Below are 27,188 nucleotides of genomic sequence, written 5' to 3' on the forward strand. Positions count from 1 at the left end.
AGGAAATTCAGTATTGAACTAAATAGTATTTTGTGCTTATTGAGATGTAATGATTTTGTGAAAGGTGAAAACTGTTGTCAATCTTGCTTTGTGATTTTGGTTGTGTCTTATAATTGTTGATGAAGTAGATATTGTAGTAATTAAATGTCTAAACATTATAGGAAATTTAGTATTGAACTGTATAGTCTTTTGTACTTATTGAGATGCAATCACTTTGTGAAAGGTGAAAACTATTACATATTTTGCTTTGTGATTCTAGTTGCACATTATGATTGTTGATGAAGTAGATAGTGTAGAAATTAAAACCTAAACATTATAGGAAATTCAATATTGAACTAGATAGTATATTGTACGTATTGAGATGAGATTAATATTGTTGAAGGTGAAAATTATTGTATATATTGCTTTGTGATTTTGGTTGTATATTATGATTGTTGACAAAGTAGATAGGATAGTAATTGTAATCCATGGCTAATTGTAGAAAATTTAGTATTAAACTAAATGGTGTTTGTACGCACTATGAAAGGTAAAAACCATTGTGTATTTTGCTTTATGATTCTAGTCTTGTTTTGTAATTATTAATAAACTATCTTTATAATAATTGAAAACTTAAACATTGCAAGAAATTCAAAATTGAACTACATAATGTTTTATGTGTATTAAAATGCAATGACTTTGTCAAATGTGAAACTCTTGCTTATTTAATAATCAAATATTCACTTGTGAATTGTTTGAAATTATCTTATTTTATTGAACTATACAAGTAAAATGGAATGATAATTGTTTTAAAATTTTTGAATGAAAATTATGTTGCTACATATCATAGAACTATGGTGAAGACTTTTCCAATTGTCTATATTTCAATCCGTAACTATAAACTAAAGCTATTGGAGAGATTGAAGCTACGTATACTCATGTATGTGGCTTTGGATCTGCAAATAGATCTAAGGACCTATTTTAATCATGTCAATCCACTACTGCAACAGTAATCTCATTCCATTTATGGTCCATCATATGTGCCTCTTCAGCTTCCTTAGCCTTAGATACAAGAACAAATTGATAAGTTGAAAACTAAGTTAAAGGCTGAGCTTAGGTCTCTTATGGATCAGATAATGCAGTTGATGGGGTTTAAATAATTTTGGCCAATACAATTTTCTAAAACTAATGACGATAACACAAATTATGGATCATGAGAGGTAGTAGAATAGTGACATGTTTTTAAAGACTTTGTATGATGGATTTTTAGATGTTATGGATTTTTTTAGTACTATATTTTGTAGATGTTAGGGATTTAAGAATGTTAATGTTATAATTTGGATTGTTTTATAAGTTACTATATGGATTTGATATTTTAATTAATAATAATAAAAATAATAAGCTTTTAAAATAATTACACATGTTTTAATTTTAATTTATAGATTTCTTAAATAATTATAGATGAAATTAAATGATAATGAAATTATAATTTTACCAATGAATTTTTATTAGTATCGATAGATTTACTGATAAAAAGTTTCATTTAGTGATCGATTATTAATTAATTATTGATGGATTTTTGATAAAATTATTGATGAAATTATTACCAATAAAAAATTTTATCAATAATTACTGATAAAAATTCAATTTTATTGACGAAATAATATTACCGACTTACTTACTATTAACGAAAAATTTTGTTGATAATAATAATTATTTTGGTAGTGATTTTTTTTATCACACTTTTCTGCTTTAAATGTGAGGAATGATTTTCATTCTTGGGGTATATTTCTTGCTCAATGTCTGTCATTATTTCTTAATTAAGCATTTGTCTTTCAGTTTACATTATTTACCCTAGTATTCAAACTTTATACTTTATATGTAACTATAATCTTACGTTTTTAGGATTTTATATCAATTATCATCTTATTTTATTACAATTTTCTATTTAAATCTCGTGGTAAAGAGCAGAGATTATACTAAATATATTATTATTTTTTTTAATTAATACTGCTTAGTCTCGGGGTTGGAGATGGCTGGACCTGCATCTATATAGATTAGGTAGAATCCGATGATACGTTTTCAAACATCGCGATGTGACTCGTTTGTTTTCACACCTAAAGTTTGATTGCACTAATTTTAAAAAGCAGCTTCAGGACAATTGGTTCCCTATCATTTATGCTGTTGAATTTTCTTTCTTGTTCGGAAAAAAAGATGCCCTAATTCAAATACCGGAATTATATTTACATCCTTGCTTAAGCATTTTTAGCTTTTTAGATGAATAATTTTCAACCACATGTTATCAATATCCTTTTATCTAAAAATCAATAAAATTAAGAGTATATTGATAATATTTAATAAAATTAAAATATAATGATAAAATTGATCAATATTAACTCATACTATGGTAACAAATTAATTTGACATTTTTTCTCAGGACTGAAAATTAGCCCATGAATAGAGTGAAAATAGTAATTGTGACAAAATAAAAGATAGAGTACCTACATTTGTTTTTTATTTACACTTTTATTTTATTAATTTGCGCATAAAGATAGTAAATAGATATTACTTTTAAACTTTTATTTAATACGTTAAACTTTATTTGAAGTGGTTGTTATCAATTTTGCCGATTATAAATAACTTGATTGGTAAATAAACTTTTTCTTTTGTTGGAGGGAACATACACTTATCAAATTCAAAATCATCTCTGAATCTTGAATGACAAATGTAGTCGAAATTAATGTGAATAAAATGTTCAAATTAACCAATAAAGTTAGAATTAAAAACCTCACGTGAAAACCAAGTTTCAATCGTCTTTCCATGATAAACAAAATAGCCAATGAAATAACCCAACTAGATTTGCTTATGGATCAAATTAAATAAGAATCAACTGATTTTTTAAAATTCTTACTCAAGGTTGAACTTGACTGTGGGATTTAATAGGTTATAAAATTTTTAAAATATATGTTAAATTTTTTAAAATTTTAAAATATTTTTAGATTAAAGAAAATATTTTTTTATTAATTAAATGTTATTTGGACTTTAAAAACCTTGTCCTCTAGCTGAGCTCATCACCGTGAACAAGTCTAATCTTAACGAGCCAAACGGTTCGTTTACTACGCTTTAGGTAAAAATTTTCGAGCTCTTCGTGAAATTATTTTAAGTTAAAGGGCATAAAAAATTTTTAAACTATAACTAAAAAATTATCTAAATTCTTATTTTTTATTATAATTAATTAATTTTTTAAATACTTATTTATATCCAAGTAAGTTTTTATTCGAATAAAAAAATTAAACTTGTTAATTTTTTTACTAACTAAGATAAAATACTATGTAATATCAATAAAATAGATAAATTTTTGTCACATGATGCAATTAATATAAGTAAAAATTAAATAAAAAAACTTTTTTTCTCTTTTTTTCTTTTTCTTTCCCTTTCTCTCTATCTAAAATCCTTCTAAAGGTTCAATTGACTATAGTTCAAAAATTAATTGATTTAATTTTATCGCATAATTTAAATTCATCTAATTAAGGGTTTAATTGAGTTGAAAAAGAAGATTAAGAGTTCAATTGATTATGATAAAATATTAAGAACTTAAATGATTTTTGAATTAAGTTTAGAGATATTGACCTTTTAGGCTTTAGCTAATATTTTATTCTTAAATAATTTTTAAGTTTTATTTTGATTTTAAATATTCATATAATAATATTTAAGACATTTTAATAATAAATTTAAATTATACAAATTTATAAAATTTTATCAAATAAACAATATAATCTTCAACAAATTTTTAGAAATGTTAAACGGATCTAGTGTTAGAAAATTTTGAGAAAATAAAAATAATAATAAAAATATATATGGCTTGAAGACGTGAAAAACATTATCTTAAAGGTAATTATGCATACAGTATATAATAAAACCTTAAAACTCTCCAAATCAAAATCAGAAAAATTAGTTATATAAGAAAATTTATTTATAATAAACGAATAGTCACATTCTTTTCAAAAGTTATGACAATTTATATATGAAGAGCCATAAATTTTTATTCAAAAAATTATGAAAATCTATATAGTTACATTTATCTGTTCAAACAAGATTATTTATAATAAAAATAATATTAAATTATTTTATTTTAAAATTTTAATAAGTAAAAAATTAAAAAATAAATATATTTACTAAACAAATCCAAACACCTAATTTTTTTCCTTTAAAAATTGTTTAACTCATTAAAAAAATTCTTAACAAGTCTAAATAATTTAGCTCACTTTAATACTTAATTTCATTATTTAAATAATATAAATAATCTCTTTTAAATCATACACAAATAATATTTTTGTTTAATAATATTTTTGTTTAATGTAAGATACATTACCTTCTAAACTATCTGCATCCAACCCATGAACACTTGCCCGGTGTGCTCAAATATGATAAACAAAGTAGTCAAATGGCATACAAGGTTGTTTGGAAATGAAATAATTGGAAGAATCATGATATCATCAAAATGTAATAAATGATGTCATTTATCTGCCCTTCTTTTTTAGGGTTACTTTAATTCTCTAAACTTTTATGAACAGCAATAGTTATTGAAATGCGTGGGTGGGAGATTTAAGTCTCCCATTGAAACCGAAGGGCATGGGGTGTCCAGGTGGGCGGCAAGCATTTTCAAAGTAAATAAATGCGTTTTGGACATTTTATGGAAGGAAAGGGAAGAAAAGAAAGCGATGCCTTAGGACCATTTTTTTTTTTAATTGTTTTCCCAATGCAGATGTCACTAATTTATCCATTCGCCTCTTTCGAAACATCATATGGCAGTGATGATATATGAATGAATTTTTGTTTCAAGCAAATCTTCATTGGTGGGGGGGGGAAGGGGGTTGGGGTGAGTAGGTGGTTTTCATTTTGCACATTGCACATGGGGCCACCAAAACACCTTTTAACAGGATTCAGTAATAATGATAGCATACAAAAAGATTTCAACATAATTTTCATTGGCATTGCAAATTGTAGCATATTTTCACATTCCCATCATTCCGTGAATGCCTATCGCCCTATTAATCAAATGCCCAAAATTATAGTAAACTGTAAACTTTTACTGTCAATTATGGGGGTGGGAGTGGGCTACCCACGGGCCGGACAAAAGCTAGCAGTGAGTGGACACCTATGTTTGATCCAAGACTTTAATTTAATCACTTTAACGCTTGGAGGGACTGATATAAAGACCTAACAAGATTAAAATGATTTATATATCTACTAGTTTTTTTTTTACCCGTGCCATGCACGGAGTTTTTTTATTATATTTTTTTATAATTTAAATTTTTAATTTATATTAATTTTTATATTATATATAGATAAATAAAAATAATCATAATCATTTATAATTTATAGTTTAAAATTAAAAAAATTTGTCGATATATAAATTATTATTAAAGAATCTAAATAAGTATTATAAAAGTTTTAGATTATGAAAGTAAAATTATATACAAACATCAATGAGAAAATTAATCTTTTATTCACAATTACATAAATTTTTTAAAAATATATATTATTTTAGTATAAAAACTAATATTTACACAAGTGATATATCATGAAAAACTTTTTCATATTTAAGTTTGAAACTTTATTTTGTCAAACTTTTATGACGAAAAGAAAAAAAAATTGATTGTGAGAAAAAATCATAAATATATATTTAATAATTATTTAATTTAAAAAAATCTAAAATTTTAAAAATTTAATTTATCCAAGTTTAATTTTAAATTAAAATAAAAGAAGTTAGTATAATTTTAAATTTAAATATGTGTGTAATTTTGAATTGAGATAAAATATTTTCTTTTTTATTTTAAATTATAAAAAAATAAGGACAAAAATTGGTAAATATTTCAACCACAAATTTTATTTATTTAAATTTATATAAATATTAATTTAGATGGTGTATAATTTTTTTTATGATTTATAAGATTTAGGAATTTAACTTTTAAAAGCTATTTGAATTGGATAAGAGTGAAATATGAGAAGATATATTTTATTATATTTAAATTAAGATAAACTTTATATATTTGAAAAGATTTTGATAAATGTAAATTTCAAAATTTTAAAATTTTTTAAAATTAAATAATTGATTTAATAAAATTATTTAAAAATATCTTACGTGTTAAAAATATAAATTGTCCATCTAAACATTCACGTAAATAAATCTTATCAAAATTTTTATATATGTTGTAATATAATATCATATATGATTAATAAAAACTAAAAGGCATTAGGAAAGGGGAAACCAACAAATTCTCGGGGAAAGAGATGGCCACTGTTCTTATGTATTTTCCTTGTCAAAACAAATTGTGGAAATTAGAAGATTATCCAAATCAGTAAATTATAGAGTTTACCAAATGTGATAAATCAAGAAATTGAATTGAATTGAAGTTGAATTCAAATCAATTTAGATTAGATCAAGTTTTGATCAATTTAAATTCGAATTAAATTAATTGGATTGAAAGATAAAGATAAAATGCAATAGAGCTGTAAGATAATTGAAGTTGCAGTGTGTTTGTGGTTTCTAAAACATGTTTCTTACTTGCCTTCATGTTATATTTTTATGGGTGAAAATTACTCCATCCGCTGGTCTTCACTCCATGTATCTATTAGTTGAATTTTAACTTTAATTGCTTTTGAATCATTTACCTTCTTGAAAACGAGTAACTGTCCAAATGAATGCTAGAATATCTTTATTATGTGCTGAATTTTCTCCATCACTAGTTTCACTTAGCAATTAGTATTTCAGATCATTAAGTATTTAATTATGTTGAATTCTCTTTAATCCCTTAATTTAATCCTTACTTTATCCATTGCTAAATCCTCTTGGCAAAAGGTTTGTGACTGTTGGTAATTTCTTGTTATGCTTAATTTTCTCAAGTATAGTTCTTTGCCATTGAGATCTAATCGGACTTAGGCTCTTTAAATTTGTTTTGTTTTAGTCTATGGACCCCTTTCATCAGCTACCCCAAAATTATTTGTCTATCAAAATATTAGGTATTGTAATATTTTGACCATTAACCCGATTTAACCCAGTTAATTTAGTTAATTCCATTGGGCTAATGATATTTCAAAGATGCTAAGCCTTTCTGCTCATAATTAAATCACTAATTAATTGATTATTAACTCCATATTTGGATTGTACTTAATTATTTATCTATGGGTTAAATCATTTGGTTTAATTTATTAATTACTAAATTATAACCCGCGCAATACACGAAATAATTTTATTTATGTAGTATAAATATATATATATACAAATTAATTTATTTTTAAAACCATATTTAAATCTTTAAAACTCATAATTTAAAATTATATTTAAATCTTTAAAACTCATAAGATAAAAAAAAAAATTATATATTTTGACTTATCATTAAAAAAATAAATTTTCTGAAAATAGCATAAAAAAATTATATCTTTTCTTTGGATATTTTTGTTTACAATAATAATTATACACTTGTAAAATTATGTCAAATAAAAATAAATTATGTATTTTTTTAAAAAATAAAAAATATATTATTAAATGATAAATTAAATAATAAAAAATTAACACATTTCACTTTAGTAATCTTGAAAAAAAAAATTATTTTTCATAAGAATGAAACTGTAATAACAATAAAATATATCTTAGAAAAAATTTATAAATAAAAAAATTGCAATAGTAATAAAATATACCTTAAAAAATTACTGAAAAAATAAAAAAAAAATTAATGTATAACACATTACATTTGTAGTCTTAAATTTATAAAAGAATTCTTTAGTGTCAATTATGATTAAATAGATAATTTTTAAAATTTAAAATAAATATAATAAGTGATAAAGATAATATTCAATTTTTTGCATTTATTTAAGATATAAATATAATAATTAGAGTTCAAATAGATATAATTATTTTGATAATCTTATTATTTAAAGATTTAATATGAAAATTTTTTGAATTTTCAAAATTTTACGTAAAATTACTTAAATTTTTAATATTTTACATAAATTTTTTAAAAAGATAATTTTTTAAATCAAGATAAAAAAATATTATTGAAAGATTTTGATAAACTTAATCTTTGTAATTTTTAAACATATTTGAAAGATTTTGATAATTAAATAATTTTTTAAATAAGATTATTTGGTAAACAATTAAAATTGTTTACTAAAAAAATAAATTTCATATTTCATATTTTTTATTTTAGAATATATATATCTCTAAATTGATTTGATTTTTAATTATAATTTAAATAATTTTGATATTTGAATAAATTTAACATTATATAATTTATAATTAAAAAAATTATCTTATTATTTTAAAAAACTATCTTATATATCATTTAAGAGAGTTATTCACGTAAATGTTTACGTGACAAACTTATTTATGTATGTTACTATATATATATATATTAGATTTTGGGTGTCAGCACACATATATATTATTCTATATAAAAAAAAATTCAAACTTAATTTTAAATAAAATACGGGCACCTCTAATTCATTAATTGAATCAAATGTATCATATTTTGCTTTGTAAGTTATAAGTGAATAATAATGAAATTTGTATATGAGTCATTACAAATGCTGAAAACGATCACGCATTTTCGTAAATTTACAATCATATCTTCAAGTTTTCAGATTGAGTGCTGCCATTACCATCCCGTTTTGCTATATAGTTCCATAACTCGAATTCGTGGAGGACAAAACAGAAAAAAAATAAAAATAAAAATAAAAAAGGAAACGTGCCTAAAACGGAACGGGGTTGCCCAAATAGGTCATAATAAAGTGCAAAACTGCATCTCGGCTGCAGATTTAAATTACCCCTACAAAAGTCCAACCAGGCTGTCCCAAGCGGCAGCTGCAGCACCCGCACCCAAGCCGACCGTTTCTCGACCTCCTACCTAATATCCTTCGAAACCTATTATCGTAATGCTTAATACTTAAATGGTAGTAGAAGTAATCTTTGGCTTTTCAGTCTTTTAATACTCCAAACTCCATGGTGCTAAGTCCTAGTAGTACTAATTACTCCCCGTTCCGTAAAAATTCTAACATAACATTTCTTCAGTACGATCCAAAATGTAAGCCCTCGTTTCCCGGTAAAATCTTATTTCGATCTAAAGATATAAATGATATATAAAAAATTATTCAAATTTAATTTAATTTAATTATTATTAAATCAAATTTAAATTTATGCAATTCACTAGTCAGTTAAATTTCAAGTATTTTAATATTTGATCTAAATAATTTACAAATTTAATTAAATTTTTATATTTTTAATGTATATTTATATTATTTTAATTAAAAATATATTATTTTATTTTTATATATTAATTCAAATTCAAATTATAATCAAAATTGAAATCGAAGATAAAATCAATTTTATTTTTTATTGAATAAACAAAATAAAATAAAATAATTTCATTTCATTTTAAATTTAAATTTAATTTAAAAATTAAAATACAATGAAATTCTAATCAAATTTAAAACAAAAATTTTTGAATAAACCTCTAGTTATATCTATTCCACTTGGTTCGACTGCACCTTACCCAACCCAGCCATCCCCAAAAGGAACGCAAAATTCATAAAACAAAAAAAAAACCTCCTCAGATATTTATATCCCAAACTTACCGATAGAATAGAACTACTATCAAATACCACAAGCAAAACTCCAGTGCCAAGAACCATTCCTCTTTCTCTCCTTCTCCTTCTTCTCCTCCTCCTCCTCCTCCTCCTCCTCCCTATCCCACGCACACGCACTCGCACTCGCACACGCGCACCCATTTTTAAAACATTTCCCTTGCTTTGTTTCATCGAGATTACTAGATCAACGGAGGATATGGGCATAGAATGAGGAAGAATCAACGGCTTAGATAGCCGTCATCGTCATCGTTAGTATCATCAAAACCACTATCGATATGTCGGTATCGTGCTCTGATCGCTTCACTGACTTACTCTGCGGTGAGGATTCCGACGAAGTATTCTCCGGTGAATCGCCGGCGTGTTCGTCAGAGCTGGACTCTTCGGCGTCTTGCATCGAGGAATCCTCCATCGCTGGCTTCATTGAAGATGAAAGGAACTTCGTCCCCGGATTCGATTACCTGGCTCGGTTTCAGTCTCAGTCTCTTGACGCGTCGGCTCGAGAAGAATCCGTTGCATGGATTCTCAAGGTAAACTGTAACTGACTATACTGTACCTCACAATCTCTGTTCTTTGATATTACGATATCTCACGGTTTTGCTGGAACGCGCTTGGTAAGTTACGTTTTGAAAATCAAAAAGTAAAGAGATCTAATAACAGCCGTTCGATGGACGGAAACGAATTATCGATTGGCGGCTGTTAATTCAACTTTTGCCATTTTACTTTTTTTTTTTCCTAATATTCCCTTTTTGTTTGTTTGCAGGTACAAGCATACTATAATTTCCAGCCTTTGACGGCGTATCTTTCCGTTAACTACATGGATCGGTTTTTGTATTCCCGCCGGTTGCCGGTGAGCTTCCGTCTCTGTTAAGTTTAGTAAAACTTACTAGTGAAGAATTATTAACTGGATGATAATTTAAGATTATGTTGGCGGAATTTGAGTGATTAGAATTGACTATTCGGTGTAATTTTGTTTGACTTTTCAACCACGAAGAAACCTTGAAAAGGACTTGAGTACTCGACAACAGTAAATCAGTAACAGTAGCAATAAATAAAAAAATGTTAAGCTATTTTTTTAACCAAAATAGTGGCTTCGGCTTGCCTTTGCATTAATTACAGTACGAGACTTTAATTCAAGTGTATTTATTAAGCGCTTCTTTACTATGATATATGTACTTTTGGTTAAAGTTTTACTGCTTGTATCATTCTTCTACCTTTGAATGGTAGGTGGTACTTTTTCTTTAATGAGGTAAGTAAATGTGCATAGAATTTCTCACAAAAAGTTGCTATGCGAGACATTCATTGCTGTTTTATTATTAATGGATGGTGATTAACAACGCGATTTTTTTTGTCTTTTTTTTTTTTTTACTATTCAGCAAACTAGTGGGTGGCCATTGCAACTTTTATCCGTTGCTTGCTTGTCGTTAGCAGCCAAGATGGAGGAACCTCTTGTTCCATCTCTTTTAGATCTTCAGGTATATTTCCTGGCTTCTAATTATTACCAAGTACCGTCTCTGTCCTGTAAAATTTTTGTGATCAAACTTTTAATTTTGATTTCGTTTATTAATTAAAATATTAAAAAATACTTTTAAATATTTAAATATACTTTTATAAAAAAAAATTAGTTTAATTAAATATTAATTTTCAATGATAAAAAAGTTTGAGTAAAAAATCAAATCAAATAGTTTTAATTTTTATGAAGGAGATCATAGCATGTGATAAAAAAATTTAAATCTTAAATCTATTACTATTAAATATTATTTTTTAAAAATAATTATATAAATTAATTGAATTAAATTTTGAATTCAAATCAATCAAATATTATTTACGGATGGAAGAAGGACCAGTAATTTTTTTCAAAGAGCAATAGTTTAATTTCGACATAATGTTACATATATATATGTGCAGGTAGAGGGTGCCAAATATATTTTTGAACCAAAAACAATTCGCAGAATGGAACTGCTTGTGCTCACAGTTTTAGATTGGAGGCTGCGATCAGTAACACCATTCAGTTTCATTGGTTTCTTTGCATGCAAGCTCGATCCAACGGGAACATTTTTCGGTTTTCTGATTTCAAGGGCAACGGATATCATTTTATCCAATATCAAAGGTATTATTACTATTATAGATGCAAATGAATTTTATTCTCTTTCTGTCGGTTTATCATACAAATACATGCATATATAAACAGCATTTGTATAAGTAAGCATACACATACATATTCATATGTTAAGAAAAAAGCTTATAATAATCAGTTCAAATAAGAACTTGTTTGCTAATGTGAACAGAGGCCAGCTTCCTAGAGTATTGGCCTTCAAGCATTGCTGCTTCAGCGATACTTTGTGCAGCCAATGAAATTCCACACTTGTCTCTTGTTAATCCTGAGCATGCTGAGTCATGGTGTGATGGACTAAGCAAAGTAAGCTCATTTAATGTGTAAATGTAATTCTCAGTTTAACAAGAAACTAGCTAGTATGCCAACTTGGAAAAATATTCATTTTTGCAGGAGAAAATCCTTAGTTGCTACCGGTTAATGCAAGAACTTTTGCTTGACAATGCCAGGAGGAAACTACCAAAGATCTTACCACAGCTTCGAGTTACAATCCGGGCTAGAATGAGGTCCAGTGAGTCGTCATCCTCATCTTCCTCATCACCTTCTTATAAAAGAAGAAAACTAAATAACTGCTTGTGGGTAGATGATGACAAAGGAAACTCCGAGTAAGGGAAGCAGGGAAATAATAAAGAAAAAAAAAAGAAAGGAAAAATGGTGGCCCAAGTTGTCTAGAAACCTCAAATTTTTTTTTTTTTTTTTTGGGGAGGGGGAGGGCTTTGAGAGTAAATTGACCTGAGTGATGTAGATTATCTAGTATATAAATGTATGTATGAAAGAATTTGGTGAGTTTGGAGATTTATTAGTTTTTTCGATGGTGGGCAATGCCATTCATTAATGGCTTTGCAGATTCCCAAGGGAGTGGGGAGTTGTTATAAATATTTTTGTGTGAGAAAGTTAGGGGAAAAAGGCCATGTTTATGTCTAATATAGTGGGAGTGATGAGGTGTGGAAGAAGTGGCGGGGGGGAGGGAGTTGAATTTCAATGCCTGCATTGATTATTGAATGAATGGAGAGGGGAAGGAGGTGGCGGGTCTCCTAGGCACAGAGTTTAGAGCCTTAGGAGGGAAAGGACAGAAAATCCTGAGATAGGTTGGCGGATTTGAGGATGGAACGGTGAGGTTTGAGCTGCGTTCATTGAGAAGATGGATTAAAGTCAAGCTTCGCATCTATCCAGGCCACTGTCATTGCTTCAACATCTGCTTGCTTTTCTCTATTCAATATTTGGCTACGCACAAATACAAAGATGAAAAAGGAAAAATAAATATGGCTCCATTATTTTTTTAAACTTCAGTATTTTTTTTTGAGTCGTTTGTGTGCGCACGCATTCGGCATGTGTGGCACGCACGTGTGTATGTGTGCTTTTTTGGCGGGAAATGCCTCCTCTTCTATTGGCCTTGGCCTTTGGCCTAACCTATACAATGGTGTTCATGCGTGTGATGGTGACACGTGTGCATACTTTTTTTTCGGCTCTTTATTTTTTCATTTTTTATTTCCTCAGAGGAGAAAGAAAACCTCTCTCATGGCCAGAGTTTGGCCTAAACATATACGAAGGTCTTTGGGGCCTTTCAAGCGTGTTGTGTTTGATTCGTGAATAAATAAATAATCGGATTATTTCGTTATATAACTATTGCTATTTTCTTTCATTTCATATCGGATCTTCTTTCTTTTTCTTTTTTTTTCTCTGTGCACTGCACGTGATTGACAATACATAATTTGTAGCTTTGCCATTTGTTTTATTAATCTCTACTGATTCTGAAGAAATTTTAATGAATTACCGGAGGCATCGCTCAGTGAAGGGACTAGGACTGGGTCCCGCAGGCAATAAAGACGCTTCGTTCACGAACACGACCGCTTAGCAATTGCCACTCGTGACCTCCGCATGCATGGCTGGTTGGTTATGATTCATCTGAATCATCTCTTCCATATCTAAATATCACACAGCTGATCTCTGATTCATGTCCCTCAACTCTCAACTGACCAGTGTCAATCAATTTAAATAGCCGATTTTCAAGTTTTTCTCATCTAATTTCCTTGAGTCTTCATATCAACAGTGATATCTAAACTCTAAATTATCCCATGCCAACCACATATATATACGGTTAGAATTAGCTTCTTTACATCGGATGATAAAATTAACAGACCAATTCATGAAAGTAGGGGTTGAGTGAGATGTACATTGTGGGAAAAAGACAAGGAATGAAAAAGCAAGCTCTTTTTCATCTAAAATTGCATATATAGAAGTTTTATTGTAACATTACAAATAGAAAAAGTTGGTCCAGCAAAGAAATTGTCATTTTGCCCTAGATCCCCGACATATGGTATATATATTATGAGTTTATATTTGCGTTGCATTGCATGTGGTAATATTACAGAATGGCCCTTTTAAAAATGGCGCGTAAAAGGTACCTTGCATCTTAGGTTAACTCCACCAATGGTCCTGCAAATTGCAAATCTTATCACCTCCACCTGCAACATGTGGTATCTCAGCTGTTAACCATGCTCCATCACATCTCCACCTCAAAATGTTTCATATGCCAGTTTCCTCCATGGACCAGGGTGAAAGGAAATCCGATGCAAGTTGACAATTCTTCATCAGTACAATTTTATCCAACTCTATTGGGTTTGTTCTTATAACTTGGAACTTCTACATTCTTCGCCATTGATCATCAAGGGATGTCAGGACCACAAGGATTATTATTGATATAAATTCAGGGTTATTTTTAATTAATTTGACAATTGATAATCAAGTCTTTGTTTAATTGTTCTAATTAATTACTAGCTACCCTCATAGGCCATTTAGTAAACGTTGTTTTTTTATTTGTTCCAACAGTGCGTGGATCCCATTATCAAACGTGTCAGAACCCACTTGGGTAATATTTAATTATATCTTGAATCCTTTTATAAAACCCTCTGTAGGGGAGGGACTCTCCAATCAGTTAATCACATGTGGAATTTCCTATTAGTACGGCTAGGAGGAAGCCATGAAGATTTGGAGTATATCAACCCACCCCACCCACATATCTTCACATTAGAACTAAATTGCAGGTCTGATTCAGTGATCAACAACTGATAACTATAATTAATCCACAACAGCCCACCCCGTGGAGGTTCTGTCACCAAAAAAAATAAAAAAAAGAAATTAAAAATAATAAGGTTTGGATATTAATCTACAGCTTTAGAATTTAATTAACAGGGGCAGAGAATAGCCCAAGGTGTTGGAATGCAATGACGTAATTACTAGCTAAAAAGTTAACCACGTTTCCAACTTTTCAAAAGACAGTAGTAGTAGTAATTAAAGGGAAAAAAAAAAGTCTCATAAAGCACGTGTCCTCACATGAGATATTTAAAGCAACTTGGTGCAATGTAATGTAAATAGTGATAATATAATGCATCCTAGATATGTAATTAACAACTTATATACACATTATAAGATAGCTGATGTTATGTAATTAACAACTTATATACACATTATAAGATAGCTGATGCTATGCAAAGAAATTAAGTTTTAAGAACAATTACATCGTATTTAGTGTATAGCTTGTAGCAATAATGTATTTATATAGGATTCAATCATCTATATTTATTCAAAATACCAATTGAATTCAAGGGAAATACTTTACATTCTAATAGTTTTATGCCAAGTATTCAAAAATAATATGGATTTTGATTATAAAATTTAATTTATAACAAACCGAAATTACATCTCTTATTATTATTGTCTTTAAAGGGACATTTGCCTTGAGAGAATTCATGCATTTTTTTTCGAAATTTTATTGTTAGATATTTGATTTCAATGTTTGATTCAAGGTAATCTAATTCTGAAAAAAAAAAATGATAGATTCTTAATAATACTCAAAGTTTTGAAATAAAAAATTCACCTCTCCTTGTGATATCTAAGATTTTGGGGAAGAAAATTACGTTATTTTTCAAATTTGATATGAATAAAAAATTATAAAATATTCGTTATTATTTTTAAAAATATGTCTAAAAGTGATTGTAAATCAATTGTAGATTTAGTATGAAAAATGCCTTAAATAATATGGTCCAAAAAATTGAAAGGTATTTTTGATCAAAAACTTATTAAATAATCCTCTTAAAAATACATTAAAGCATTAAAAAAAAAAGTCGAATTTACAACCTTATGATTAATAACTATATACTTTAACCAATTAAGCTATTTCAACTTTTTTATATTTTATCTCTTAAATCTTATAAATAATGAAATGAATTATTTAAGGCATTTTTAGTAAAAAAATACCTTAAATAATACGGTCTAAAAAGTGAAGGGCATTATTTAAGTTTTTTTTTTTTAACAAAAATGTCTTAAATAATTTTCTTTAAATAAATATTAGAGATTATTTAAGGTTTTTTTGACTAAGAACGCCTTAAATAATATCTTTCAAAAAATTGAAGAGTATTATTTATGGCTTTTTTGGTTAAAATGCCTTAAATAATCTCTTTTAAAAAAATTAGAGATTTTCAAATAATTCCCTGATATTTTTTAAATGACATTTATTTAAGACTTTTTTAGACAAAAAATTCTTTAAATAATCTCTTTAAAAAAATAAAATGAATTATTTAAGGTATTTTTCAACTAAAAATGTCTTAAATAGTCCTCAGTATTTTTTTATTTATGATATTTTATAAATAAAAATAGCAATTAAATAAAATATTTGTCTTCTTTTGCTATCAAAGGCATCATTTATCAATTGAGTATTTATTATTAATAAAAACTAATAAAAAAATTACCATCATATATATTAAAAAAATTATAATAATTATTCAAAAATTAATATATGTTAATTTTTTCAATCAAATGAGTGAATCTGAATACAAGATGTCTTAAAATAAAAGAAAATCTTGAATATCATACTTTTTCAAAAATTATACTTTTTCTTGAAATCTAAGATTTCATGAATCAAACGCTCTATAAAAAAAACCAACAATGATTAATCCAATTGATAAAAAAATATGTTTTTGTCAATCAATATTTGATTTTTATGAAATGTACTTTAAAAATAAAAAAGAATGCAGTTTTATAATTGCTTAAGAAAAAAATTAAATTCAAATAAAATTTAAACATCTGACCTAAAGAAGAAGTTTGTAAAAGATTTCTTTGGGCTTAAATATCAATGGCCATATTACAATATACCTTTATTCAGTATCAAGGAAAATTGTGTACGTACATATATAAATAGTTTACTATTGTTTTATCTAACAACATCATGATGGGTGGAGCGTATAAATGTAACCATCAAGTTGGAGCTTTGATAAGGACATGACATTTTGGTGTTGCGTATACAAAGGGGCGGCCTTTAACGAACGGAAGGAGAGAGGATTTGGATTTTGTCAGCAACCGGTTCCCACCATTACTCATTCCCGCAACCCATCATCATCAACACCAAATGATGCCATATGAGAGTTTGGGTTTTTTTTTCCATCATAATTCATCTATAATAGCATTTGTACCAAATCAGCAGTTGCAGAAAGCGGTAATACTAGATAACGGCTAAGATACCTGTTTAACAAGGCCCTTCACCAATGGGAATCAGGAACGTCTCCCGGGGGAGGTCAGCAAACTGCCAACGTCTGCTTTATTTTAGGCACGAGGGTAAAAAAAAAAAAAAGAGTTTTCAATATAAATTTAATAATTATTTAAATTTTTTATATTTTATTATCATCAATTAAATTTTAAATTTTTTATTTTGATTCAATCGAATTCTTAATTGAATGAAATATAATTATGTGATAAAATTAAATCAACTGATTTTCAAATTATAATCAATTAAATCATTAAAAAAGTTTTAGAAAAAGAAGTGAAGAAAAATATAAAAGAAAAAAATATTATTTTATTTAATTTTCATATATATATATATATATATATCTATATATATTAATTGTGTTACGTGACATACTTTCATCTAATTTTTTGATATCACATAAAATTTTATGTTAGTTAACAAAAAATTAATTATGTTAAGTTTTTCATCCAAGTAAGTGTTTAATTGAATACAAATAAGTATTAGAGAGGTTGATTAATTGTAATAAAAAAAGAGTTTAAAATGATTTTTTAATTATAATTCAAGACTTTTTTTATCCCCTTTAGTCTTTATTTTATTAATATCAATCAATTGCATGAGATTTTTTATTTTGAGTTGTAAGAGAAAAAATTTAGCTAAAATATTTTAAGTGAAATTTGTGAAGTTTTTTGTTAGAAATGATAAAATAAAAATTAAAATAAAAAACTAAAATTGATAGATTAAAAGGTTTTGTTATATAAATTAAAGTGTGTAAAATTTAAAAAAGATTTAATAAATCTTGATATATATTTTAGATAGATATTATTAGTAAAATGTTGATAGAATTTTTTATTATTGAATAACTATTAATTAAATTTGAATTTTAAATAATTTTTTAAATAATTTTTTTTACATATTATTAATTTTTACATTGAACTCTATTAATATATCGATTTAAATTTTTTTATTAAAATTCTTATTAAATAATTTATTTTAAAAAAATTTTACAAACTTCACATAAAAAAACCTTGAATTCATGTAAGTTTTATTCCGAGGCCAAAAGGGGCAAAGGTCCCCAACTCATGCACTTGTTCCTTATCTTTGCACTAAAAAAATACACATGCCACACACTCCTTTTCTCTAAAAATGATCTTTAAAGTGAGGAATCCTAAGTATAAGCCCAAAAGCCGAAATTTCTTTTCACCTCGCAATGAAAAGTGAGAGGGGAGGTTTAGGGGGTGTGTAGAGTGCAGAATCTAGCTCTTTACCAACTCCTTTTATTTTGCTTGAGCAATTTCGACTTTAGATCATGGCAATGACAAAATTGGAGGACCCCTAAAGTTCAGCTTTTGAAAGATGGATTTTTCGTTGTAAAAACAAGCTCGTGGGGTTCCCTGTAAAAGTTCATATTGGCCCATATGCTAAAGAGTTCAAAAGCTAGAATGATATGCTGAATTTCTCAGATATGGTTTTTGATTTAATGCTGAATACAAGACAGAAGTTAAAAAAAAAGTCAGCATCGAAGCTAACAGTTGCTGAGCTAAAGAAAAGAAAAGGAAGTGTACGTATGATATCCTGCTCATACATACACCCCCCTCAATACACCTGAGACTGAGGAAATCCATGTTTTGTCTCTTTAATTTTAATAACATGGATCACCGCATATTATCCATTTTGCAGTTTGCTTCAGTACTTGATACCATGACTCATCTATATAATGAATTCTGCAATGATTTAGTTCGCCATAGATTAATACTGTCGGATATGAATCATTTGAAATAAATATTTGTGTGTATATATATTTTTGGGAGGGGCGTGGGCGGCATGTCATTGTAGACTATAGAGTAAAGCAATAAAAGATTGTTCTTTTAGTATAGAGAGGCCCGTTTTTGGCTTTCCAACTCACAATCTACTCTCTTTGGATGCCATAAAAGAAAGCTGAAAGGGGAAGGATGGTTGTGGCTACTCTCGAGGGAGCGTAGGTACTGAAGTCGTGCTGTTCTTTATTTTGCCTTTGTCATAGTGCCTGGACCTCCATTTGGAAGAGTGGAGACAAAAGAGTCTTCTATTTAATCATCAACATTCAAGAATCTCCTCAGTCCTTGCCCTCCTAATCAGATCACGCTATATATATATATATATATATATATATATGTATGTACATATTGTTCATATATAATTAAACGCGGTTTAGCTCAAGACAAACAAAAAAATTAGGTGAAAGCAGAAAGAGACAGGCATCAGATCAATCTATGCTTAGCCTTAGAGTTCAATGCATTAACCAGATGGAAGATCAGGAAAAGAAAAAGGACGCAGTTTTGGTCAGCAGGGAAAGAAAAGAAAAGAAAAACAGCTGGGATAATATTGCAAAAAGCAACAGCTGTTTAGCCGAAAGCTTGTACCTGAATGGCTATATAAAATGATGGTAATTGAAAAGTTAAAAAGAGTTTTTGAAAGTACAAATAAAACATTTAGATTAGACTGATGTTGGGGTGCATGCATGGATTATTGGTTTAGTATTTCAAACCGAAATCTTTCTTTAATCATACAATATTTCTTATTTCTTAGCTAGCTAGCAGTCTGATGGTTAGGTTAATTTCATCTTAATTTCTACTAAAGGATGGATGACTTGGAGAACATATTTCACGTAGTTCACGTTATATTTCATATATATATATATATATATATACACACACACACTCATGATTTAACGTTTATGCGGATCCTTTTGGTCTGACTAGTCTCATCTGATCTATGTAATGGCAGGTGTAAATCAGAATATCGTAAAAGGAGAAAGCAAAAGGTGTAAAATATCCCAATTATTTAGTGCATTCCAACTTAAAATCCCACAGAAAATATTTTCCAACTTCACGACAAGGGAAAAAGAAGGGGCATGGAGCAGTAAGAAATTCCTAGTTTGGGATCATATGCAATAGAGCTTCTGATAATTAAGGTGGAGCATTGAAGACCAGGTGTAAATATTCGTCTTCGGATACCTCTTGATCCATTACTGTCAAGAAAAGTAAGGTATTTTTAGTTGATCATAACATGGGCTTTGAATGGAAATGTGTTGTTTGTGGAGCACAAATAGTAGATTGGGTATAGCAACCAAACTTTTTCAACTGATTTTTGGGTAAGGAAAAAAAATGGCGGCTTTGGAAGCCAAAACCAATTAGAAAAAGTTCCCTCATTTATAAGATTTAAAAAAAAAAAAAAATTATCAAAGCAACAACATTTCACATTACTTTGTATAAATTAAGTTACATTTTCATTTACTAGGCACCCTTTTCAACTAACTTTTGAAAATTGTTTAAAGGTTCTTTTCTTCTATTGGGTTTTACATTGACTTATGTTAATCAGCTGTCCCCTTGACGAGGAATTATATATGTGAGAGAGATTTATAAACAATCATTTAATTTTCCTCCTTTGGTGTATTTAAGAGGTTGTTCAATACCTAAAAAAAGTGTGTAGCTTCAAACAGGACAGCCAACATTTAGGTTGGGTGTCAATTTCAAGATGGGCTCTTGTTGGGATTCTATACAAGCACATCAAGCGACCTTTCTACTTTTCTCTTCAAACTTTGGCACCCAAACTGAAAAGAACCAAGAACAACTGCCTAATGGGCTGAGGCTACGACAGGGTACAAAAGGGTTGTAACTTGATTTTTTTTTATACAACAAAGCAGGCCTAAAGTTTTCCGTTTGCTTTAATCAAGAAAAGAGAAATAGGCCTAAAATTGCTATCCAGTTTTGTGTTTGAAATTTGTTAAAGGCCATATATAAGTCCTTTTGAAAATGATGCTTGATTTTCAAAATCAACCTAAAATTTACGAAAAGTTCAATTCACCCACACTGGACACTCCTTTTGTAGTTTATATTTAACGTATTGAAAGGAGAAACAAAAATCAAACTAGCTAATTATCTGAGAGAAAGTAGAACCCACTATTAAAATTTTATTTGAACTTGAGTCCCTCTTCATGTTTCTAATCAATATTGCACTATAAGGCCCAAATGGCCAAACTGACAATTGTTCAGTCCAACCCCAAACAATTTTAAAGTCCAACTCACTAAATCCATCATCCGTCCTCAATTTCATCGTGGGTCTCAAATCAGGCACTCTTTAAGTGTTAGTGGCCCGCCAAAACCCCAACGTTCCCCACACTTTTTATCCTGCCTTGCCTTACGCTTTCCACCTCACCCATCCCTTGCTCTCTCTCTTTTCAATCCTTTGCAGTTTGTAGTCTGTCCAAAACTCATCTCCGTAAAACCCTTCCTGAACCCTCTCAGAGCCCCATAAATACGTTCACCCTTAACCTATCTCTGACTTCGCAGAAGCCGTAAGTACATACAGTGCACTTTTATACGTATAAAAAGAACATATTTGCTATGAATTTGAAATTCCAATGGCTTATTTTCTTTGATTTTTTTTTATGGGTGTCTGTTCCCAGAAGTTTAGACGTGACTTTTCAACAAGCTATCTAAAGACAAAGACTCGTTTGTTGATGATCTCGATGAGGGAAGGATTCTTCTCTTTTTCTTTTAATTTTTTTACCGCTTTTTTAATGGCTAGTTTCATATTTCATTTATTGCTGTTGATTGATGGGGTATTATTGGATTTCCTTTGATTAATTGTGTATAAATTAGGAATGGCTTTTGTTTCTATAGTTTTTATTCTTTGGTGTTTGGAGGACCTGTTATTTGTTGTTAAATGACAAACTTCTATTCTTTTATTGCTAATGGATCAGTATACATCCATTAACATTGAGCTTAACATACTTGAAAGAATGTGACACTGACAACATGATTTCCTTGAAGTAATTTAGCTTCACAAATTGAAAGACGAAACTTATTTAAAGTAATTGAAAATTCTTGATGAACTTCTTTACATGTAAAATCTGAATCTGCAATCAATCACTATGGGCTTCGTTAATTTTTTAATCTGTGCTCTTGTATCATCAAAGGATGACTTACTGGCTATTCAACTTTCAATGGGTGTAGTGAAGGACTTGGATCACTAGAAAAAATTCCTTGTTTCTGAGAGTAGAAGGAATCAGATTTTTTTGTTTTCAACCTGGTTTCATCTCAAGGTCAAAAACGTATACTCCAACTTAATTTTTCTTAGAAGCTTTATTATTTTCTTGAATATTCTTTGTCTCATCCTGTTTCTTTCACATTCTTATACTGCAAAACTATAGATGGAGTGTAGGTACCAATACCATTGATTAGTATCAGTGTGCAGTGTTATGAACTGTAATTCTTACAAGTATCCCGAAACTTTAACATGCTCACGAAGGCTCTTATCAGAAAAGAATCATAGAAAGGTTGTTCGAAAAGTGCCTTATATCAAATAATAAGAAAGGCATGCAACTGCTTGACAAGAATGATGTAAATTGAAAACTTTTATTATTATTTTTTTATGCTAGAAAAGGTTAGCCATAAGAAAGTTCTTGAACATTTGGAGAAGCATTATATTATCATACTTTTAGTTTTATTTTTCTGATTATGACTCGGAACAGGGTTATTTGAGGATAATGCAGCTTTACTGACAATTATGACCCAGAATTGGGTCATTTTCATTTGATAACTACTGTCTTGTTGAATTATGATCACAACTGGACATCTCTGATTTCAAGAAAACCTAAAAATCTTGGACATATCAACTATGATGATTAATAGTAATGCATAATGCAGATGGTTTCAGATGTCAGAATTCATTCTTAGCACATTTCAACAAACCCCAAGTTGATCTTAAAATCTTGGACTGAAATAGGACTACATGCTTTTATGTTGGTGACAATACTCTTGTTCACTAGCATATTTAAAATACAAAGTATCTCCAGACAAGATTCATGGCTAACATTTTATATTAATATATTAAACCAATAGGACACCTTAATGTTAATTTCTCCTGAATTCTATCACAACGGATACCAGTAGAGCATAAGTGCAAGTGGCTTTAGCATGCTTGATATTGCAAGTGGCTTCATCATGCTTGAGAGATGTTATTCTTCTGTTGATAAGTGCGTTGATGCAACATGTGGTCCTAGAGTTGACCATATTTTCAGAACTGGGTCATTTCTGGCTTATTTTAGTTAGGAAGAGGGTTGGGGCTGGGGGCGCTTAGGGGTGGGGGAGTTGTTTGGAAGATTGATAGGATTTTCTGCGATGTGGAAGTTGTAGAAATGCATATGAAGCACGCTGTTTTGATAAAATCATATCATTGATTTCTTGCTGGGAAAGTTTGAAACACTTCCTTTCTTGTAATCTGGGCATTATTAGTTCATGTTGTTCTTTACTGTGGAAACTGGGAAAGATACAACAAGCTTTGTAACCAAAATGCAAATATCACTATTATCTCTCACAATAGCTTGATTTCTTTTGGCTTCCTTGTCCTTGGGTTCAAAGGGATTATTCCATTCAAATGTGAATGTTGGAATTTAAAGAGAAAAAGGAGCATGGTGATCATGATCACTATTAACCCTTGGATGTTAATCCCAATAATCTTAGGATCATAGAACAGTTTGAGAATGCTGGTTCAGATCCCTTTATCAATCTTTCAATCCAGACAACTTCCTTAATCTTTGATTGCCTACTTTTGATTGTTTATGGCCTTTATCAAGAGTAATTTCTCCTAAATCAAACATTTATTCATCATTTTTGGAGGCCTGGTTTTTGCTTGATTTGGAAGCTGTTCAATAATTGACCCGGAAAGAAATATCTGGCAGGACAATAACTAATTAGCAATCACACTTCTCGTGACAGCTACTGTCACGTTCTGCTTTCTGTGAATGTTCGGCCCAATGTTAGGATTTCTCTTAAATAGGCTCTACCTATATGATGCTTAGTGTTGAAGGTTACTATTTCTACCTGTATCAGTCTGTAACTATAGAAGATTAAGGTTTTGATATGAATATTTAAAATTTTGATATGAATATTAGTCTGTACCTATAGAAGATTCAGGTTTTGATATGAATATTTAAAATTTTGTGAAGCTTACTATTTTCCAAAGTTGAAAACAGGTATTTAACAATTTCTTGCACGATGAGTGTGGATGGAGGACCCGGGACATTGTTGGTGGAGCCTTTCACCGATATGTTTGTTGCTCTAAAGGAGAAGAAATTAGTTGGAGCACCTGTCGCTGCACGGGCATCCTTGTTATGGGCCCAAAACTATGTTGATCATGATTGGGAGGCTTGGAGCTCAAACTCACCCAAGTGATTTACTCAACATAATTCATAACATTTTTTTTTATTATTATCATTGTTCTACTGTAATAACTGATCAAGTTTATAATTTGTATAAAACAGTGAGTGAAAGACCTAATTTCATATCAGAATAGTTCTTGCAATATATACAATGTAGGATCCAGTCCTCTTCTGAACTCAGAAGCTATACATATGTTTTATTTCTTGAAACAGATTTCAAGTTGGGAGCTGTGATTGCAATTAGAAGTCTTGGTTACCATCGTCATTCATTTGGTGAATTTCTGTTTTCAATGTTTTGGTGGTTCACATCATGAAGAACATTGCTAAATAAAAGAGGCAGTTGATTGCCATTCCGAAAACCCAATCTGATCCTTACAAATCAAATCTGAAAACAAACACTATTAGTTTCCACCCTCAGAGATGCTCTGTAACGAGGGCCGCCATGTTTTTGACCTCATTGCAGCGGCCTTCACAGGTGTTGTTCTTGAGCGTTGTCTTTCACGCCTTATCAGCTGGAAATTTTAGAAAATAAGCGGCTAAGTACTTAAATGAATAAGAATGAAAGATTTAAATAGAACATGAAAATTATTTCTATTGATATTTGTTCAAGTGTTCTACTTCTACTCAACTGCAAACGGGAATGAGTGTCTGAGGACCCTACTAACATGTTGCTTAGCTGGGAAGAACATATATGAAAGATGAGCCACCCAATTATTCTCTGCATTTACTGTTTGGATATAAAATGGTGCTATTTGGAATAAAACTTCCAACATATGTCGTTATTGTACTTCTGTCTCTCTAATTACTTGAGTTTCGTGCTATTCCTACAAGGTTTAGAAAACATGTTCATCAAGTTGCTCATAGCAACCAGGTCTCCATACAGAGAACTTGGACTTTCTTGTGAAATAAAATCTTATAAAAATACTATTAATATTGATAAAGCCATAAGGGCGAAGTGAGACATACTTGGTAGGTCTGCTCCATGTCAGACTTTCCCCCTGACTCACGTCCTGAACTTTGGTTCTCTTGTCCATGCTTTTCATTTGATTCCAGCTGCTGACTTTTCATTTTTGCATATTTCTTTGCCCTCAAAACCTTCATGACCTCTGCAGCCCCAGGAAATGCATAACTATTAGTTTCTTAATGAACATAATCAAAAAGAATATGAAGCAATGATCAGTGAAATATCTCATAACCTTCTAAGAAAAGAAAGTTAAGAGTGAAGAACTGTAGATGAACAATTAATATGGTACCTTGAGAAGTGATAAGCCGATAAGCATGGCCAAGGGCAAGAGTATCGCTAGGCCGGAGAAGCTTAACACGGGTGAAACGTATGGTCTTTTCATCTTGATTCTCTAATTCCTCGGACACAGGCAGTGGAACGATAAGAGAAACGTAATGACCTGGATTCATTCTCATCACTTCACTTGCCGGAATCGGCCAATATAACCTCTCTATCCTCCCACATGGATGTTGTATCACCAACGCTGCAGCATCTATTGCTTGACAATTCCCCATCTCTTCTCTCTCTCTCTTTGCCGAAAGATTTAGAGCAAGAAGATTGAAACATATGTAAGCAGCAGTCTCTTTCTATACAGCTCCCTCCCCACCACGTCTTACTCAAGCGGGCCGTCCCTCATTTCCCAACTAACTTATTCTACATTAGGTTATTTCAAATAAAATTGAAATTCAAAACGGCAAGCTAAAAAAAAAATGTAATATTGCACATTGTTAATATAAATAAGGATAGTTATTAGGCCAATTATAATAGCATATGTTACAATATCCCTTGACCGCTTAAAGGCATGCCCAATGGGCACCGGCACAAGGCCTCGGAAGGCGGCACGACCTCCACGTGGAGAAATGTCAGGAGTTGGGAACTTGGACTGGCATGGCTCGGCCGTATCGACGGCGTCAAGGGTTGAACTTGGATCGGGGGCAGATAGGGTTCTATAATCTTTGTGTCTAAAAATGTAATAGCCCAAGCAAAGGTATGCATTCGTGTAAGTGAGATTCTTTGTCTGGACAATGACACCCCACCAACCTATCCGCATTATAACAAAAGCCATGCCCCCCTTTGTCCTTTAGGCTTTCAACCAAATCCCCTCAACTCCAATGCTTTTTTTTTTCTTTGCCATAAATTTCTACCAAAAGAAAAGGAAAACTTTGAGTCTTCGTGCAGTAATTTTCATTCTTATCCAGTTCTAAAATCTTCGTCATCAATTCTTTTTCAAAGGTTTTTTTTTTTTTTTTTTTCCGTAAATGCATTTAAAAATAAATTAAAAATTGGCACACTGATTAATGTTGCACAAAGAGTCATGGACATTATGTGCTCTGTTTAAGCAATCCTCTGTTTTCAAAATATTATTATCACTCAGAGAAACGACTGGGAAAAAAAAAGCATCCCACTTTTATTGGTAAGGAATATTGAAACATTAAGCACAACGTTTTGTTAAGGTCCAAAGTTCAATGTGATTAAAGTAAACCCAAAGTGACATATCATCAAGATTTCTCTTGAGATGCTAGTGTAAAATACGAGCAAAACACTAGCAAACTCGAGAGAGGGTTTGGGGTTCTTTCCATGGTGGATGTAGGATGTGGAAAGTGAAGGACAAACAAATCATTTGCAATAAAATATGTAAAGAACATGCTGGGGCCATACTTACCAAAAAAAATATATATATATATATATTTCTTTTTCTCGTCTACGGTAGTGCCAAATTGTGTGGAATCTA

General features: G+C 29.8%; 2 protein-coding genes, 1 long non-coding RNA gene and 1 pseudogene across 3 annotated transcripts; 2 read left to right on the plus strand and 2 right to left on the minus strand.

Annotated features, from left to right (window-relative positions):
* The window catches only part of LOC111317664 (uncharacterized), a 108,294-nt pseudogene extending 98,532 nt beyond the window's left edge, over positions 1-9,762 (minus strand).
* On the plus strand, positions 9,625-13,354 carry LOC111317842 (cyclin-D1-1-like). The gene is made up of 6 exons (XM_022920314.2): positions 9,625-10,148; positions 10,382-10,468; positions 10,995-11,093; positions 11,527-11,728; positions 11,907-12,037; positions 12,125-13,354. The coding sequence occupies exons 1-6, from the start codon at positions 9,897-9,899 to the stop codon at positions 12,338-12,340; spliced, it is 987 nt and encodes a 328-aa protein (XP_022776049.1). The 5' UTR covers positions 9,625-9,896; the 3' UTR covers positions 12,341-13,354.
* Positions 13,355-21,176: 7,822 nt separating this feature from the next.
* LOC111317844 (uncharacterized) lies at positions 21,177-24,584 on the plus strand. The gene is made up of 2 exons (XR_016331919.1): positions 21,177-21,585; positions 21,697-24,584. It is a non-coding gene; the product is annotated as an uncharacterized LOC111317844 (long non-coding RNA).
* Positions 24,585-24,777: 193 nt separating this feature from the next.
* On the minus strand, positions 24,778-26,431 carry LOC111317843 (uncharacterized). Its single transcript, XM_022920315.2, has 3 exons — positions 25,707-26,431; positions 25,420-25,559; positions 24,778-24,965 (listed from the first exon to the last, which is right to left on the minus strand). The coding sequence occupies exons 1-3, from the start codon at positions 25,969-25,971 to the stop codon at positions 24,855-24,857; spliced, it is 516 nt and encodes a 171-aa protein (XP_022776050.2). The 5' UTR covers positions 25,972-26,431; the 3' UTR covers positions 24,778-24,854.
* Between the last annotated feature and the right edge of the window lie 757 nt (positions 26,432-27,188).

Source organism: Durio zibethinus, chromosome 2 (assembly GCF_047325235.1).
Source record: "Durio zibethinus cultivar Kanyao isolate XHJ-2024 chromosome 2, ASM4732523v1, whole genome shotgun sequence".
Classification (NCBI taxonomy): Eukaryota; Viridiplantae; Streptophyta; class Magnoliopsida; order Malvales; family Malvaceae; genus Durio; species Durio zibethinus.

Excerpts from the sequence above, each read along its gene's own strand:
- LOC111317842 (XM_022920314.2), top strand. The coding sequence starts at position 9,897 with ATGTCGGTATCGTGCTCTGATCGCTTCACTGACTTACTCTGCGGTGAG. Across the intron at positions 11,729-11,906 it reads CATTTTATCCAATATCAAAG|AGGCCAGCTTCCTAGAGTAT; the intron begins GTATTATTACTA and ends TAATGTGAACAG. Across the intron at positions 12,038-12,124 it reads GGTGTGATGGACTAAGCAAA|GAGAAAATCCTTAGTTGCTA; the intron begins GTAAGCTCATTT and ends TCATTTTTGCAG.
- LOC111317843 (XM_022920315.2), bottom strand. The coding sequence starts at position 25,971 with ATGGGGAATTGTCAAGCAATAGATGCTGCAGCGTTGGTGATACAACAT. Across the intron at positions 25,560-25,706 it reads TCGGCTTATCACTTCTCAAG|AGGTCATGAAGGTTTTGAGG; the intron begins GTACCATATTAA and ends CTGGGGCTGCAG. Across the intron at positions 24,966-25,419 it reads ACATGGAGCAGACCTACCAA|CTGATAAGGCGTGAAAGACA; the intron begins GTATGTCTCACT and ends TAAAATTTCCAG.